Genomic DNA, 16301 nt, shown 5'->3' with positions numbered 1-16301 from the left:
GTTGTGGCTCACGGGCTCTAGAGTGCAGGCTCAGTAGTTGTGGCGCACGGGCTTAGTTGCTCCGCGGCATGGGGGATCTTCCCGGACTAGGGCTCAAACCTGTGTCCCCTGCATCGGCAGGCAGATTCTTAACCACTGCGCCACCAGGGAAGCCCCGGGGCTCTATTTTTAATACTAACTCATCCAGAAAAATGCTTCAGGAGCTGGTGCTACATAAAATCAGAAGTCCTTTGGAACTGCACTGAGGTTCTCTGATGGTCAAGATTAATGGTAAAAATCCACCCTTAAATGTTTTAAGCTAAAATTCATGTCCTGTAGTGCTGAACTCTGGGGTCCCAACTTGAGAAAAGTATCCAGTCTTGCTCAGAGGCATCAAACTTCTTGTGGGTTCTCAAGTGGGACGCGTCTAGGTGAGAAGCAAGCCAGCTTCCTCTATTTCTACAAAAGAATAATGTGTTCTTTGTTGTGTCTGTAGATTTGATATCCAAAGATTCAGGTCTCCCCAATCAACAACCCATGCCCATCAGGCCAGTCTCACACTTGACAGAGAATTCAGCTGTGAAGTGACTCAAGCCAGCACTTACCCAAAGCTCAGCTGAGACTGCTGCTTTTTGAGAGGAAGACATTCACTTTCCATTCCTCTAAACCTGTTAAAACTCTATCCTTCATATGTTAAGTCACCAAAAAAGGAATTTACCTAGACTGTGTTAAGCTTAAGCTGAATTATAAGCTATCAGGTCCATGGTTTTTTAAGAGGAATTCCATTTTAAGAACATTTGTGAATTTCATAGTCTCTGGATACAAGCTGTTTCTTTGACTTGAACGAGGAGAACCACATATACTAACGTTTCCACTTTTGCTTTAGCTGCCAGGAATTTCAGGGATAAATAGAGGTATAGTTTCCTAATTCCCTGGTTCATCTCTCTCTCTTCCTTTATTCCGGCTTCTAATCTTTCTCTTCCATGTTTTCATTTTCTACATCTGTACTGTCCAGTATGGTAGCCTCTAGTCACAAGCAGCTATTAAGCACTTGACAGGTAGCTTGTCCCAGGTGGGATGTGCTGTTAAGGTATCTCAAATTTTAATATCAATTATATGTTGAATGATATTGTGGATATATTGTTAAATAAAATATATTATTAAATGTAACCTCACCTGTTTGACTTTTCTACTAGAAAATTTTAAATTACATATGCAAAAAAATATATACACGTGGCTTGCATTTGTGATCATTATATTTCTGTTGGACAGCTCTGTTCTACAAATCATCCTGTTTTATGAGTATGTTATTACCGTAAAATACCTCAAATCCTTTTGGAAAGCAAGTAAAGTAGTAAATGCAGAGGAGGTGACAGCAGTGGATGAAGTGAGAAGGGGAGGTTGACTGGGACATGTATTTGTCAGTCTATTTGTCTTTTGTTTGTGTCACATACAAAATCCCTCGTAAAGTGTGTCAGCTCTCCTCTTCACAGGTGAGTGGTGTTCTCATGGCTCTGCCCAGTCGAAAAATTGTCATGATAAGACAATTCACACCACATTGTAAATGACTGATAACACTGTGTTGACCCCTCTCGGGGGTATTTCCATTTTAACAGGGAACAATCCCTGAACCCAAAGGAATGAATTCCTAATGGTGGAGTTTCAGGCATCAGTGACAGGTGAGTGAGAGTGAGGCAGACTCTGGTTTTATGTGTATGTATGTTTATATATGTATGACTACATTCAGGACGTAGCTGAAAGTAGTGTCTTCAGATGAAAAGATAATGGGGCCGACAGACAAGGTGAGCAGAGAAGGTAGCAAATCCCCATCTGGGTCAGACTGCAAAGGGCTGTCAGACACCAGATCCAGTGCAGGCCCTCAGGGGTTTGTTAAGCAATAGAATAGCCCAGTTTATGTCACCAGAGGGTAGGTACCAAGACAGCCTTCATGGCAACTACTATGGAGTAGCAGAAAGGGCCTCAGAGTAGGATTCAGAAGACTAGGATTGCAGTCCACAGCTGACTCACTGGCTTAACTTTGGGCAAGTGCTTTCACCCTGGGGCCTCAGTTTCTTTGGAAAGTAGAAATGGGTATTATAACTATCAATTAACTCTAAGGGATGTGAAGGTGCTCAGAGAAGTAGGAAGTGCCCTACAAATGCAAGGAATCATGATTGTTAAAGTAGAAATGCAGCCATGCAAACCTGGAGTAGTGGAGGGTATATAGCAGGGGTGGAGAGCTATGAGGAAACCTGAGGGCCGAACACCAGTCCTTCTCTGTCCTCCCAGGCTGAACCCGGATTCCCAGGGCCCATGCTTCCACCTGACAAATGATGGCCTGAGCTATGAATAAACAGGACTATATGAACACTTCGGTGCAAGAGCCCCCTCTTGACTACTCCTTCCGAAGCATCCACGTGACCCAAGGTCAGCCCCCAGAGCACAGCATTCCACTCACCAGGGCAGCAGGATGGGTGTGGTCCCTAGGGAGAAGCCAGTCTTCTACTTAAAAGCCTAAAGAAATTCTTCCCATAAGCATATGGGATTTTTGTTGCTGCTATTTTGGGGAGAGTAGTGGGTAGGGAGGTGGGAGTGGAAGAGTTCGGCCTTTTTAAAAATTAGCAGCAAATCTGAAAGGACCCAGGGGGCTTTCAGGGTAACTGATGATCTTCAAAAGAAGCCAGGCTACAGCAAGATAGTCAGGTGGAAGAAAACTGGAGAGCCAGTCTATCAGCCAATAGTTTTACTCTCCATTTTTTACCTGGAGAGAAGAGACTAATGAAACGAAAACACAGGCTGGCTACAGAGTCCCAGCCAACAGGCAGAACCCACTCTCCTCTGTCTGAGCACACAAGCCTCTTCTGATCACTGGTAAAACATGCAAGGTCTTGTTATTAACAAACTGGCATGTTTCCAGTCTAAATATTTATTGACAAACTTTATATTCATTCCAGTCATATCCAAATTTATTCCATTATCACCCACACTTATTACAGGTCCCAGCACTGCCCACGCTCATTCCTATTTTATCATTCAGTGTGTTTGTAAATGGGCAGCTAGTACCTTTCAGGAGGGGACAGAGGGAGGCTCTCATCAAGATCATATTCTCAAGGGAACATGCCTCTTCCCAGGGAAGTTCTGCTGTCTTTGTCATCTGCTCTCATAAACACATCAGTACGTCTGCCTTCACAGAACATAGGTTGGCATCAACATAACCTAGACCCATTATCTGGCTTTGGTCGACTCTCTTAGGCAAGCAGCGGCCACCTTTAAGTTCAGGAAGCACGTGAATAGTTATCAAGGGTACTGGATACTACTTGGGTTTGGGTTTAGGGTACTTACTACTTGGGTTGACATCAGCTACAACAGTAACTCCCATTTGTTCTCTCATAGCACACAGCCACTTGCCGTGATCCTCCTTTATTATGCACAGCATCACTTCTGATTGATGTAGCCCATGTTTCACAGGGTTTTAGCTGCAATAATGGCTATGTACAAGATAGCTGAGGTGACAGAGGAAGGAGAGAAGTATGGCTCCTACCTACCCTACGAATTCCTAGCTCTGAGTGGGGAGTGTGGCTTAGCCCTCTGTGGTGTCCTCAGGAGGGGAGAGACAAGTTACTATGACCAAGGATAACTGCACAGCACAAAACATAATCTGCACAGATGCCCTGTCTTTCATTTAATAGTTAAATCTTGAGCACCCACTACTATTAAGCCTTCTATATATGTGTGTTTAGGTCTGTACACGTATGCCAGGCATAGTGCTCCTTGCTGAGTGGGGAAGGGAGAAGGAGAGGCACATCTAAGCCCCAAAAGGCCAGTCCCCTCAGGTTCCCCAGGGCATCTGGTGCACTTACTTAAAATTGGGGTTAGAGGACAGGGTAGAGTTTGGGGGTACCTGGTACACTATTTCCTGAATTAATCAATATATGGATCATAGAATCTGAAATGGCAGTGACTTTAGAAGGCATCCAGTCTACTACCTCCAACCCATAGTGCTCTAACTGCTCACAAACCCACAGTTAAGGGAGTCCCATGCCACACACCTACCAGCCCTTCCATTAGAGGGTGAGGAATGACACAGAAAGTTCTTCACATCAAACACGTGTTCTCTGGGGACACATGGGAAAAGCTGCATGGCAACCCTTCATAGATATGAAGACAGAATTATGTTTTCCCCAGATTTTCCTGGGGCTAGACAACCCCTAGTTCTCTGAGTGTTGATAGCTGTGGTCCAATTTCCAGACCTGCCTTGGCCTACTCTGAACAGGGCAGCTTTGACAGATCCTCAGGCAATGCAGTGCCCCGATGGAGTTGGAGCAGAGCAGCCTGGACGCCCTCCTCCACCCATGATAATAGCAACCCCAGGCAGCCTCAAGTTCTAGGCAATGCCATCCCCAGTGGCTCCTGCTGAGCTGGGGATCAGCCAATGCTTGCTGGCATTCCCCAAGCTGCTGCCTCCTCAGACTGGAGGCTAGTCCCTAGGTGGGCTTATTTTGATCTTTTACTCATCTGTCTTTTCATTTCAGGGTTTGCAGTCAGGAGATGTGAGGCTGGGGGTCAGGATTCGGAGTTTATTCACGAGCTGGGGTACTCCACTCCATGACCCTCCTGCCACCTCCCCCGCCACCTCAGGCCCCAACTGTGGGTCTGCTCACTCCAGGACCAAGACAGAGAGCCACCTGGTGGATGCTGCCTGACCTGCAGCTGAGGAGAAGAAGTTCAAGCTGGGTGGGGAGGGAAGAGAAGTGTGTCCAGTAAGAGCTGAGGAGAGGGTGAAGACAAGCGGACCAGTTCAGAAAGTACTACTTCCTTTCTGGGAGGCAGCTTTAGACCAGTAACTAAAGGCATAGAGGCAACAGGAAACATTCTAGTCACCTCAGCCAGAGCTGGTGTATGGTTCTGACTCTGCCACTGACAGACTGTGAGCCTCCTGGCTCTCCCTGCCCTGCCCTGGTTCTTAACTTCTTTAATGGGTGCCCCTCCCCCCACCCTCACTCTGCTTGAAGAATCTTATCTATTTCTCTAACTTGTATACACTCTATGCTAATGATTCTCAAGTCTATGTCTCCTTCATATCCAACTGCTTACTTGGCTTCTCCTCTTTCTAGTACAATAGGAACCTCAGACATGCCAAGGCCAAGCCTGAACTCATCACCTTCCCAACTTTTTTATTTATTTATTTATTTATTTATTTATCTTTCTGGCTGCGTCGGGTCTTAGTTGCGGCACGTGGGATCTTCATTGCAGCCTGTGGGATCTTTTCGTTGAGACACACGCAGCTCTTCGCTGCAGCGTGTGGGCTTCTCTCTAGTTGTGGCGTGCGGGTTTTTCCTCTCTCTAGCTGTGGCGTGCGGGCTCCACAGCGTGTGGGCTCAGTAGTTTGCAGCACGTGGGCTCTCTAGTTGAGACACGCAGGCTCAGTAGTTGTGGCGCGCAGGCTTAGTTGCCCTGAGGCATATGGGAATCTTAGTTCCCCGACCAGGGATCAAACGCACGTCCCCTGCATTGGAAGGCAGATTCTTTACCACTGGACCACCAGGGAAGTCCCTCTTCTCCTTTTCTTAATCCTGTATCAGTTCATAGGACTGGCATCTCACCAGTCATCAAGAACACTGGGCAACACCCTTGAATTTTTTTTTTTTTTTTTTGACCGCGCCACACAGCATGTGAGATCTTAGTTCCCAGACCAGGGATCGAACCTGCGCCCCCTGTGTTGGAAGTGCAAAGCCTTAACCACTGGACCGCCAGGGAAATCCCAACACCCTTGAATATTATTCTACCCTTGCATCTAGTCAACCATCAAGTCATGCTGTTTGTATGTCCCTCATCCTTGCTTAGATGACTGAAAGAGCCAAATTGGTCTTCCAGTCCCACCCACTCCCTACAATCCATGCTCCACACTAAACCTTCAGAGTGATCTTTCTGAATTGAGAGAGCTGTATCATCTCCTTTGCTTTCAACCCTCCAGTGGCTTCCCATCTTCTACAGGATAAAGTCTAAGATACTCAGCCTGGTTTTCAAGGCTCCATGTCTCCTTTTCCCTCCTTGCCCCCTTGTGTAGTACGTGTATGTGTGCCCATGCTCTTCCATACCTCTGTGCCTTTGCTCTTGCTCTTCTCACCCTTTCCACCCTTCTTTGCCTGGTTAACGTCACCTAACCCACTGAGATATCCAGCTCAGGCTTCACATTCCCTGGGAAACTTCCCTAAGCTCCCAGACTGGGTTAGGAGACCTTTTTCCGTGCTTCCACAACTTAAATAGCATTTATTATAGTATATTGACCGTTTGTTTTCATCTTTCCCATCTGAGCTCCTCCGAGGCATAAACATCTGCTTCACCCCTGCTCTATTATTCATACAGAGCTTCTCTCTCATTTTGTTCACCACTGTATATCCAGTATCTGGCACATAGCAGTTACTCAATACTAATGGAAGAGGGAGAGGACAGCAAGAGTGTGTGACACTGAAGTCTACAGGCTCTACCAGTGGATAATTCTGGATTTTGTGCTTCAGCATCTTGGCTCAAGTCCAACACCTCTGCTTCTTGGTTTCCTTGTCTATAAAATCCGCCTCCCTCCAACTCCCACACAGGGGTGGTATACAGAGGACCCAATGATACAAGAGACCTGAGAGGAGCATGTGACCCAAACCAAGAGTTTGGGATGCAAAGTCTTTGACCCTTAATCCAAGCTCACTCTGACTGCTGGGGCCTGGGGAACACTGCATACAGTCACACTAGACACAAGCATGGGATTCTGGCCCTGCCAGCTCCTCTAGCTACAAATCCTCCCAGTTCTGTTCCTTTGCCACCCCCCAGAGCCAGAAAAGCAAAGATGACATACCCAAAGTTCACTCTGTCTCCACAGATCTGTTAAGCGAGAAGCCACGGACAGGGCTACGACCACTAAGGCACGCAAAGTCAGGGAAGTCAATGTCTCAGTCCCTGTGGCTGAAAAACAACGTCCTCAATGACCTGAGAGACTTCAACCACGTGGTTTCACAGCTTCTGGAGCATCCAGAGAATCTGGCCTGGATTGACCTGTCCTTCAACGACCTGACTTCCATTGACCCTGTGAGTCCAGAGGGTGGACCTGAAGCCACCTTGTCCAGCCCCCAGCCTCTCCACCTCCCACATATTATCAAGGAAGTAGTGAGGCAGCATGGTGCCCTGCAAAGCACATGGCTGTGGGCTCAGATAGATATAGGTTCAAATACTAGATTTGCCTCAGACTTTGTGACCTTGGACAAGCTCCTAACCTTTCAAAACCTCAGCCTTGCTGTCTGAAAAATGGGGATAATATGCCAGCATTATAAACATTCTGTGAGGATTAAATGAGAACATATGAAAAGCAACGGGCACATAGCAAGCCTTCACATAGGAGGCTGAAGTAAAATTGTAGCTTATTATTGGGCACCCACTGTGCTTTGTGCCAAGTTCTTTTGCAGAGGTAGGTACTAAAAGTACAGCAGTTACTTTCCATGAACTCAGGCTAAATTTTAAGAAACAAACAAAACTGGCCCCTTTTCATCCAGGATCTGTGTTAGACGGGAAAGGAGTTAGAGTATGACTTGGAAACTGTTCCCCAGGTGCACTGATCTCAATTTAACTACTATTTTAAAAGCTCTTATGTACCTAGCATGATGCTGTCCCCTGTCCCCTGTTGTGATAGAATCTTAGAACACCAAAGCTGGAATGGTCTTCAGTGAAGGGACAGCTAACGCTCAAGGAGAAGCAGGAGAGTCCAGGCACCTGGCAAGTCAGTGGCAGTGATAGGACCCAGGCCCATACCTTCTGCCCCTCGGATCACAGTGCTCTGTCAGTGTGGTGCCCCTGTACCCCTTCAAAGGTAAATAAAAGTCGGTTGGAATCAATCTAGTACGGCTCTGGGGGTGACAAACTGTTCCCCAAACTCTTCCTTCTCTGCCCACAAGTCAGTCCCGAGCACAGATACACGGCTCTGTCCAGTCTAGCTTCCAGTTTCCTTCCCCAACAGGTCCTGACAACTTTCTTCAACTTGAGTGTGCTCTATCTCCATGGCAACAGCATCCAGCGCCTTGGAGAGATGAACAAGCTGGCTGTCCTCCCTCGGCTCCGCAGCCTGACACTCCATGGGAACCCCATAGAGGAAGAGACGGGGTATAGGTAAGTGCCCTGCCCTGGAGGTGGGCTCCAGCTGGGCTCCCATGAGAGAAAGGAGAAGGGTTAGGGTTAGAAACCTAACACCATCCTTCTGCTATGCTTGGACCAGGGAAGGGAGGAGAGGGCTTTAGGCATTTCTTGATGTCAGTCAGGATAAATTCAGTCTCCCCCACACTCTACTCAAGTCCCTCCATTCCTTGCAGTCAGAGGAGATAGGAGCAACTGGTGGAAGGGGAAAGGGGTTCTAGAAGGGGGCCTGGCCCCCAGCCCAAGTCTTCCCCACAGGCAATATGTGCTGTGCACCCTGCCCCGTATCACCACGTTCGACTTCAGTGGGGTCACCAAGGCAGACCGCACAACAGCTGAAGTGTGGAAACGCATGAACATCAAACCCAAGAAGGTCTGGATCAAGCACAACGCACTCTGAGATTCCCGGGACCCCAGCAGTCCTAAAGGCCTGGGGATGGTCAGTTTGGTTTGACAATAAATGATTTGAGCTGTTCAGCGTAAGTCTCTTATACCATGTAAAGAAGCCCCCCAACTCAGGCAAGCGCCAGTAGCTCTGGTCTTACTTCACTGAAACAAGGAGGAAGTGGAAGGAAAGGCCTGCTGGCTTGGGACGCAGGAGACCTGGGCTGATTGCATGGCCTTGGGAAACTTATCTAACCTGTCTGGGCCCCTTTTCACTCTTCAGCTCAGATATCCTAAGGTTAGAGTTGCTTCACAGAGCACCAAGGTTCTGTGGAGATGCCTCAGAGGCTTCCATGACAGGAGGCCAATAAGATGGGCTGTGACCTCTGAACCCCTCACTTCAATCAATCAGATGAGAGTAGTTCCACTGTCATGTTTACATGTCATGATTCTACTTAAGATTTCACTTGCTAAAAAGAATCTTCTGCTTGAAACTGTGTGTCTGCTGACTCTGTACCAGGTGCTGTTGGTCTCCCTGCATACATCCACCCCCTCACCAGGCTTCTTGGTAATTCCACTGAGCCTGAGGCAATACCCACAACAGTGACAGCTGCCTCAGATTCAAGTTTGTTCAGCTTTGACAGTGTTTCCATCACTGGAGGAGGGACAAGCTGAGTCTAATCCAATCTGAGGTTAGTGCAGGCCAAGTCTCAGCTAAGACCTGGGAGCCCTGAACCCTTATCTCCTTGATTCCTTTTAGTGCCCCTAGAAGATGCCCCCTCCCCGCCCCCCACCTCGCTGCTCACAGACTTGAGTAGCCAGAAGTACGTAGTAGGGTGGTGGGCAGGACAGAGGGGCTGGAACCAGCACACAGATGGATACACTTCCTTTATCGAGGGTGACAAACCAAACCAAAACAAAAAAACCCAAACATGTAAAAACCCAGGGTGCTAGAAATACAAACTCAATTCGTTCAAATTCAAGCTCATCCAGACCCTGGTCACAAGCCCTCGTGAGGTGCGTGTGAGCACCAAGTCAGGGAGAGAGGGACAGGAGTGAGGCCGAGAAAGGGTGGGCAGGGGGTCCTGAGAGGCCCCCTAGTGATCACCTCACACCGGCACCTCCACCTTCCCAGCGACGGTGAAGACCTACCAGGCCCTGTCCCTGTGACCCCCACCCCACCCCTGGCCAGGGCTTCGAAGGCCAGTCCCAAATGGTTCTACCCTCCCCTGTTCCATCCTCACTTGCTCAGGCTTCTCGCCTCACTCTTCTCCTCCTCCTCCACTTTCTTCTGTGATTAGTAGCAGGTTAGGGTACTGTATAAGCCACAGTGAGGCTGGGGGCCAGGGGAGGCAGGGTGGAGACGGAGTGAAGGGAGGAGAAGAAGAGCTGTCCAGGGACCCCTCTCTTCATGGAATCCCAAACTGTACAACCAGCTCCTCTTTTGCGTCCACACGGATCTGAGAAAGTGCACTGTAGGCATAAGCAGCTATCCTGGAGACCTGGGGCAGAGGGACCGGGAGAGAGGAACAGAGAGACAGGTGAGAAGGGAGACCCGGAAGCAGGGAGAGGGGATGGATGGCCAGCGAGGGGATGATGGGGGACAGGGAGCCAAAGAGAAAGGCAGGGATGGGAAAGACAGGAGGGAAGAACAAAGGGTAGCAAAAGAATGAAGGTTTAAGAGGGGGGACGGGGAGGAGAAAAAAAGTGAGAGTGAGGTGGGAGTGAGCAGGGCCCACAGGCTACCAGGCTCCCTAACTCCACTTCCCTACCTCCTCTGAGGTGGAGGGGCGAACCCTGGGCCTCGCTGCCACCCTGTGGGCAGGGGCGGGGCGAGGGGTGGCTCACCTGCTGCAAGTCGGCGAAGGGGACAGGCTCGCTGGCCAGCACTTGGTGAGGCTGGCTGGTGAGGGACGGCAGCGGCGGCAGCTTCTTCCAATGGGTCAGGCTGCTGCTCAGCACAGCCAGGCGGGTGCTGGCCGAGGGGGAGGGGGAAGCGGGGGACAGGCAGTCAGGCCACAGTCGGCCCAGCCAGCCCAGGCAAGCTTCACTTCCTCAGACAAGAGAAGCAGGTGACGGGAGCCTCAGCTCACCACAAACCCACTCCAGGCCGACCTCCTTTAGTCTCCATACCCTTGAGTGTCATGGGGCAAACTGGGTCAACAGGACCATCTACTGAGGCACCCAAGTGACTTGGGGCCACCCTCCAGGCCACACCCAAACGAGAAGCCAGGACTGGGGCCCAGACTCCAAAGCTGGATCAGAGGGAGGGGAAGGGAGGGGCCCAAGTAGCCTGAGGGATCCAAGCCGGCCAGGGGCTCACCTGTACTGCCTTGCCCGGTCCATGTACTCGTGCTGCTCCATGCCCTGGGAGTCTGCAGCAGACACGTCGATGATGTTGCTTTGGGGAGAAGAGGCAGAGAGGACGTAACAGGTGCTTCCGAGACGGACAAACAAGACTCACTGCCAGCTGCCAACTCCAGGGCTATCTGACACCAGTGTCCCTGCCTGTCCACGGGAGCAGGGCTGGGCCCAGAGGCACCTCTTCCCACTGATCTTGTCCCATCCCCCACGTCCTGGGCATGGCTCTCCATCCCAGTCTTTAATATGGATGAAGGAGGTCTGCCCCAGGCCCAGTCCTGTAATGCCCACCTGGCCGTCTTGGCGAGGATGGAGGAGAGCAGCGCCTGCTCATCGGTGCGAGCGGAAGGCAGGCTGTGATAGTTGGGCTCGGCTCCATTGAGGGCTTTGGTGGGTGGGCTGCTAGGGTCCAGCAGCAGCTTCCGCTCCTCTCGGTCCTAAGAGAGGCCATGGGGGGAGACATCAGCCCTGAGGCCCTTAGTCCAACCCACCTTTATTAGGCTCTCTTCTCAGCCCAGCTCTGACCTTTAAGCACCAAAAATAATTTTATTAGGAATATCCCAAGTGCCCAACTGTACGGAATGTTGGCTCTAAGACTCAGATCCTGCCTGCCCTTGGAAGCTAAGCTAAGCTGGTGGTCTAGGATGAATTAAAGTGGAACCAAGCAGTCTTAGAGGCCCTGAAAAGATGGACAGAGGCACAAGCAGGTATTTAGTAACAGCCCTGCAGCTTCAGAAAATGGTCCAGGGCTTCCCTGGTGGCGCAGTGGTTAAGAATCTGCCTGCCAGTGCAGGGGACACGGGTTCGAGCCCTGGTCCGGGAAGATCCTACATGCCATGGAGCAACTAAGCCCGTGCGCCACAACTACTGAGCCTGCGCTCTAGAGCCTGTGAGCCACAACTACTGAGCCCCCATGCCACAACTACTGAATCCCACATGCCTAGAGCCTGTGCTCTGAAATGAGAAGCCACCGCAATGAGAAGCTTGCGCGCAGCAATGAAGACCCAATGCAGCCAAAAATAAATAAATAAATTTTAAAAAGAAGGAAAAAGAAAATGGTCCAACCCCCAGCAGAGAAAGGATATTGGAGACTGGAAGACAGAGGAGGTAGAAAATACCAAAACAGTGGGGTGTAGAGGAGAAACTAATACAAGTCAGGAGCCCAAGAATGGCCCTCCTAATCCCCCAGACCAGATCCTCCCCAGCAAGGTTGTCTGCTCCCAGGATGGAGAGGCCCCGTGAGGCCAGACAAGGCCCTGGGCCCCAAGGAAAAGCAAGTCCAACCTCTCAATGGCCACTCCTCATATTATCTCAGGACAGGAGTCCCAGCTGCAAACTCTGGGTCCCACAGTCCGAGTGTCCCTTCTTTTTCTTTTCTCTTTTTTTAAATAAATTTATTTATTTTATCTTTGGCTGCGTTGGAGCTTCATTGCTGCGCACGGGCTTTCTCTAGTTGTGGCGAGTGGGGGCTACTCTTCGTTGTGGTGCATGGGCTTCTCATTACCATGGCTTCTCCTGTTACCGAGAATGGGCTCTAGGTGCGCGGGCTTCAGTAGTTGTGGCACGCAGGCTCAGTAGTTGTGGCTCGCAGGCTCTAGAGTGCAGGCTCAGTAGTTGTAGCACACGGGCTTAGTTGCTCCGCGGCATGTGGGATGTTCCCGGACTAGGGCTCAAACCCGTGTCCCCTGTATTGGCAGGCGGATTCTTAACCACTGCGCCACCAGGGAAGCCCTTTCTTTAAAAAAATTATTTATTTATTTGGCTGCATTGGGTCTTAGTTGCAGCGTGCAGGATCTTTAGCTGTGGTATGTGGGAATCTAGTTCCCTGACCAGGGATCGAACCTGGGCCCCCTGCATTTGGAGCACGGAGCCTTAGCCAATGGACCACTAGGGAAATTCCCAAGCATCCTCTTTTTTTTAAATTTTTAAAAAACATTTATTTATTTATTTATTTTGGCTGCGCCAAGTCTCACTTGCGGCATGCGGACTCCTTAGGTGTTGCATGCAAACTCTTAGTTGCAGTGTGCATGCGGGATCTAGTTCCCTGATCAGGGATCGAACCCAGACCCCCTGCATTGGAAGCGCAGAGTCGTACCCACTGGACCACTAGGGAAGTCCCCAAGTGTCCCTTCTTGAGGGCAGGTCCCTTCTACTCTCAGGTGATCACTCTCCTCTCTTCCGAAGCTCTCTTTGTGGGGGACTCCCAGAACCAAACTTGGTGCTCCCAGTGTATCCTTACCTGAAAAGTTGGAGTTGTTCCCTCCCTTGCCAAGCCACCACACCTCTGTGAATGTGGTTTCATTAGTTTCAGCAGCCCTGTTTCTGCTAGCCTATGCTAATCACCACAACCCCCAGAACTGACCTGGGACCAAACCAAGTCTCCCTGGTCCTGTATAATTTTATGTGTTATTTCTCCTCGTCTTGTTTTAGCCCCTTGTTCTTATCTACTGCAATCTTTCTGAATACAACGCTGCCTTGAGCCCATCAGCTACAAATCCCTGCTGGCTTTGTGTCAGCTGCAAATTGGATAAGTGGATATGCTGGGTATCTATCCAAAGCATAAAGAACAAGGGTACCCAGGACAAAACCAGAGACAAGGGTCCATCCTGGCTAAAGCGGACACACCAGCCCTCAGTGCCAGACCACCGGACTCCTTAATGTTCCGTTTCAGGCCTATCTCAGTTCCTACCAGACTTTCACACTTGCAGGCTCCCAGCTCCCCTGCCCACAACTCCACAACTCTCCTTACAGAGGACACTTCCTCCTACCCTGCTTGCCCTGCCCTAGGCAGGGCCAGCCTTTTGACATTACTCTTCTGTCTCAAGCCTAGGTTGCCCATGTCCCCAGTTCCCAACAGCATGAGACAGAAGCTATGGGCTTCTGCCTCATCGGCTCCCAACTCCTAGACACCCCGACCCCCTAAAACACAAGCTAAGTACTAAAAACAAAATGTTTGCCAAAGATTAAACTATCTCTAAGGAAAGCCAGCTCCATAATGAAGCCAGAGTTTGCTTCTTCTTATATGTCCATCCTTTCCCCAGCCCCAATTCAGACAGATCCTCCTGCAGGATAAGGGGTTCTTCAAGAACAAGGTTGTTTTCCTGAGACCTAGACTCCTGGAAGAGGCCATGCTACCACAATTAGAGTGGACAAATAACATCACCCCATCCCCAAAAGGGTGACTGGAGCATGGGGGAGGTTATTCACACCAAGGTTTGTCCTGGAGTCAATGTCAACCTGGGAGTCAGGGCTTCACAGTCTACTCTAGCACAGACACGTATGTGGCCTATCACTAGCCACCTGGTCTGTGGGCACAGCTAGAAGACACAGCTCAGCCCAACGGATAAATACATGACTTGGCATCAAAATACCTTGCCTGTGGCACTTCTCAGCTCTGTAACCTTGGCTAAATCACTTAGCCTCTCTGAAGTTTTTCTTCACATTTAAATAGACATAACTGGTACCTATATGACAGACATTTTGGCAAGAATCAAGTGGGATAACTGTAAAAGGTCTTTGAAAACTGTAATATGTTATATATTTCTCTTTATTACTATAACAAAGGGTCCAATATGAGAGTGTGAGAGGGGCCTGCCCAAGACCCGTAAGAGGGGACAGTGAATGGTTTTGGCTTGTAGACCAGGTAATAAGCAGACCTTCGCCACGTGAGGCCTCAAATCACCCAGGAATGATCAAGCACCATCTCTGGGGGTTAAAAACAGAAATGAAAGCCCATCAAGGGGAAGGTGGAGATTCAAGAACACTGCAATTCCAGCTAGAAGCTGGTATCCTTTCTCATAAAGAGTTAACCCTTGACTCATTCCCTTCAAGAGTCCATATTATGGTTTAAGGGACAATTTCGCATTAAACCATAGCTTTCCCAGTAGGCAGGGATATTGTCTCCTATTTCTAACAGGCTGGAGTGAAGTGTGAGGTACTGGCTGTATGGCATGCCTAACATAAGGCACAGAAATACAAGTGTATGTTCACTGGGCATTTGGAGGCTTAATGAGGCCCAGGGGCCACCCATCCCTCCCATACAAGTGACATTTTCCCCAGCTTAAGTCCTTGACCCAAAATAGATTCACATGAGTCACTGGGGAAAGACCTACTTCCCATTTAGCAGTGATATAATCCGTTTCTGTGACCATCTACTCCACTGGACTGTGAGCTACTTGCTGAAACCTTTCTACAGTTTTTGTCTCTATATGTGTTGAAATGTACAATCTAGGCTTAGAGGTAACCAAAAAGGCAAGTGGCCAACAACTTGAGACTTCATCCTTGAAAAGGTCTTCCCCTCCTCAAAGGAGGTCAGGCAGGCAGGGCAAGGATTTAAGTGTGGCAGGAAGTTAGAATACACCAAGGGGAAGAGACAGAATTTAAAACTGTACAGGCCTTCCCAGCCTAATCCTTTCTGCAAAAGGATAAGATCTACAGCCAAATTCCCAGGACAAACACCCTTCAAGCTAGAGGAACCGAGGCCCCAGGTAGGGACTGCACTGAGGCAGGCCAAACTGAGCTCCCCAGCCCACCTCTCCTTTCCCCCCAATCTAGCCAAAGCTAAACCCGATTTGTTGCTTTCCAGCTTCCCACACGTCCTGATGTCCTCACTGTGTCTATTAAAACCTTCACTGATCAACTCAAATGACACCAGCTTCCACAGGCCTTCTCTGACCCCAGATCAGCAGTGACCTTCCTTCTTCAACCCCAGGGATTCAGAGTATACACAGATTCCTGATTCATATCGGGACACTCTAACTCAGAGCCTCAGCTTACCCACCTCTACAATGGATTCACAAAGCCCACTAATACAAAGCACAGAGAAGGAAGCTGGGAAGAAAGTGCTTCCCCGAGACCTAGGCTGAGGATCCCTGAAGTTGTAAAGGTCTGAAGGTAGGGAAAGATGGAAGGCGCGGGAGCGAGCGGGATAGGCGGCTGCCTGCACATCCCAACACAGGGGCTGTGCAGAAAGAACTGGGGCTTTAAAAGGGGTAGCAGCCCGGCTCGCCGTCTCCTCTGTAATCTGTCCTCTCCGGGCCCCCGTACTCAGTGAGCCCTGAAGTCCGGCTGACCCTCTTCTGCAGCCTTTTCTCTGGGCCCCATGCCCCAGGATCTCTGCCCTCACTCCCGAGCCCCGCCCGCGGCGGCCGCACCTGGTCCGAGTCCTCGTTCTCGCTGCTGTAGCAGCACCCCATGGCGGGGGGTCGGGCCGGGCGCTCAGGCCGCGCCGAGGAGGGACGGCGTCCGTCAGGAGCCCTTCCGGTCACATGACCCGCGCCTGCATCCAGCAAATAACCACCGCCCCCGCGCCTACCCCTTCCCAGAGGAACTTAGCCGCCGCGGCTGCCGCCGGAACACCGGCTTCCGGCCCCGCCCCTACCGCGTGATCTTAGCCAACCAATGGG

The 16301-nt window shown here is 50.0% G+C and overlaps 2 protein-coding genes across 3 annotated transcripts; one reads left to right on the top strand and one right to left on the bottom strand.

Moving 5' to 3' along the window:
* Positions 1-1630: 1630 nt before the first annotated feature.
* Positions 1631-8551, top strand: LRRC51 (leucine rich repeat containing 51; the record flags this gene model as incomplete). Of its 2 annotated transcripts, none has more annotated exons than XM_079708675.1 (4): positions 1631-1658; positions 6851-7056; positions 7979-8127; positions 8410-8551. In XM_079708675.1, 4 exons carry the CDS (start codon positions 1631-1633, stop codon positions 8549-8551), a joined length of 525 nt encoding a protein of 174 aa, XP_079564801.1. The 2 variants fall into 2 exon arrangements, with proteins under 2 accessions (XP_079564801.1, XP_079564800.1); XM_079708674.1 differs by lacking the exon at positions 1631-1658 and adding an exon at positions 2325-2406.
* Positions 8552-9406: 855 nt separating this feature from the next.
* Positions 9407-16203, bottom strand: LAMTOR1 (late endosomal/lysosomal adaptor, MAPK and MTOR activator 1). Its single transcript, XM_079708771.1, has 5 exons — positions 16050-16203; positions 11188-11333; positions 10859-10936; positions 10384-10510; positions 9407-10037 (listed from the first exon to the last, which is right to left on the bottom strand). Exons 1-5 carry the CDS (start codon positions 16089-16091, stop codon positions 9945-9947), a joined length of 486 nt encoding a protein of 161 aa, XP_079564897.1. The 5' UTR covers positions 16092-16203; the 3' UTR covers positions 9407-9944.
* Between the last annotated feature and the right edge of the window lie 98 nt (positions 16204-16301).

This window comes from Hyperoodon ampullatus (assembly GCF_949752795.1).
Source record: "Hyperoodon ampullatus genome assembly, chromosome: 7".
In the NCBI taxonomy this organism is placed as follows: domain Eukaryota; kingdom Metazoa; phylum Chordata; class Mammalia; order Artiodactyla; family Ziphiidae; genus Hyperoodon; species Hyperoodon ampullatus.
The sequence above is the reverse complement of the archived record's forward strand: the minus strand, read 5'-3'. Positions and strand labels throughout refer to the sequence as shown.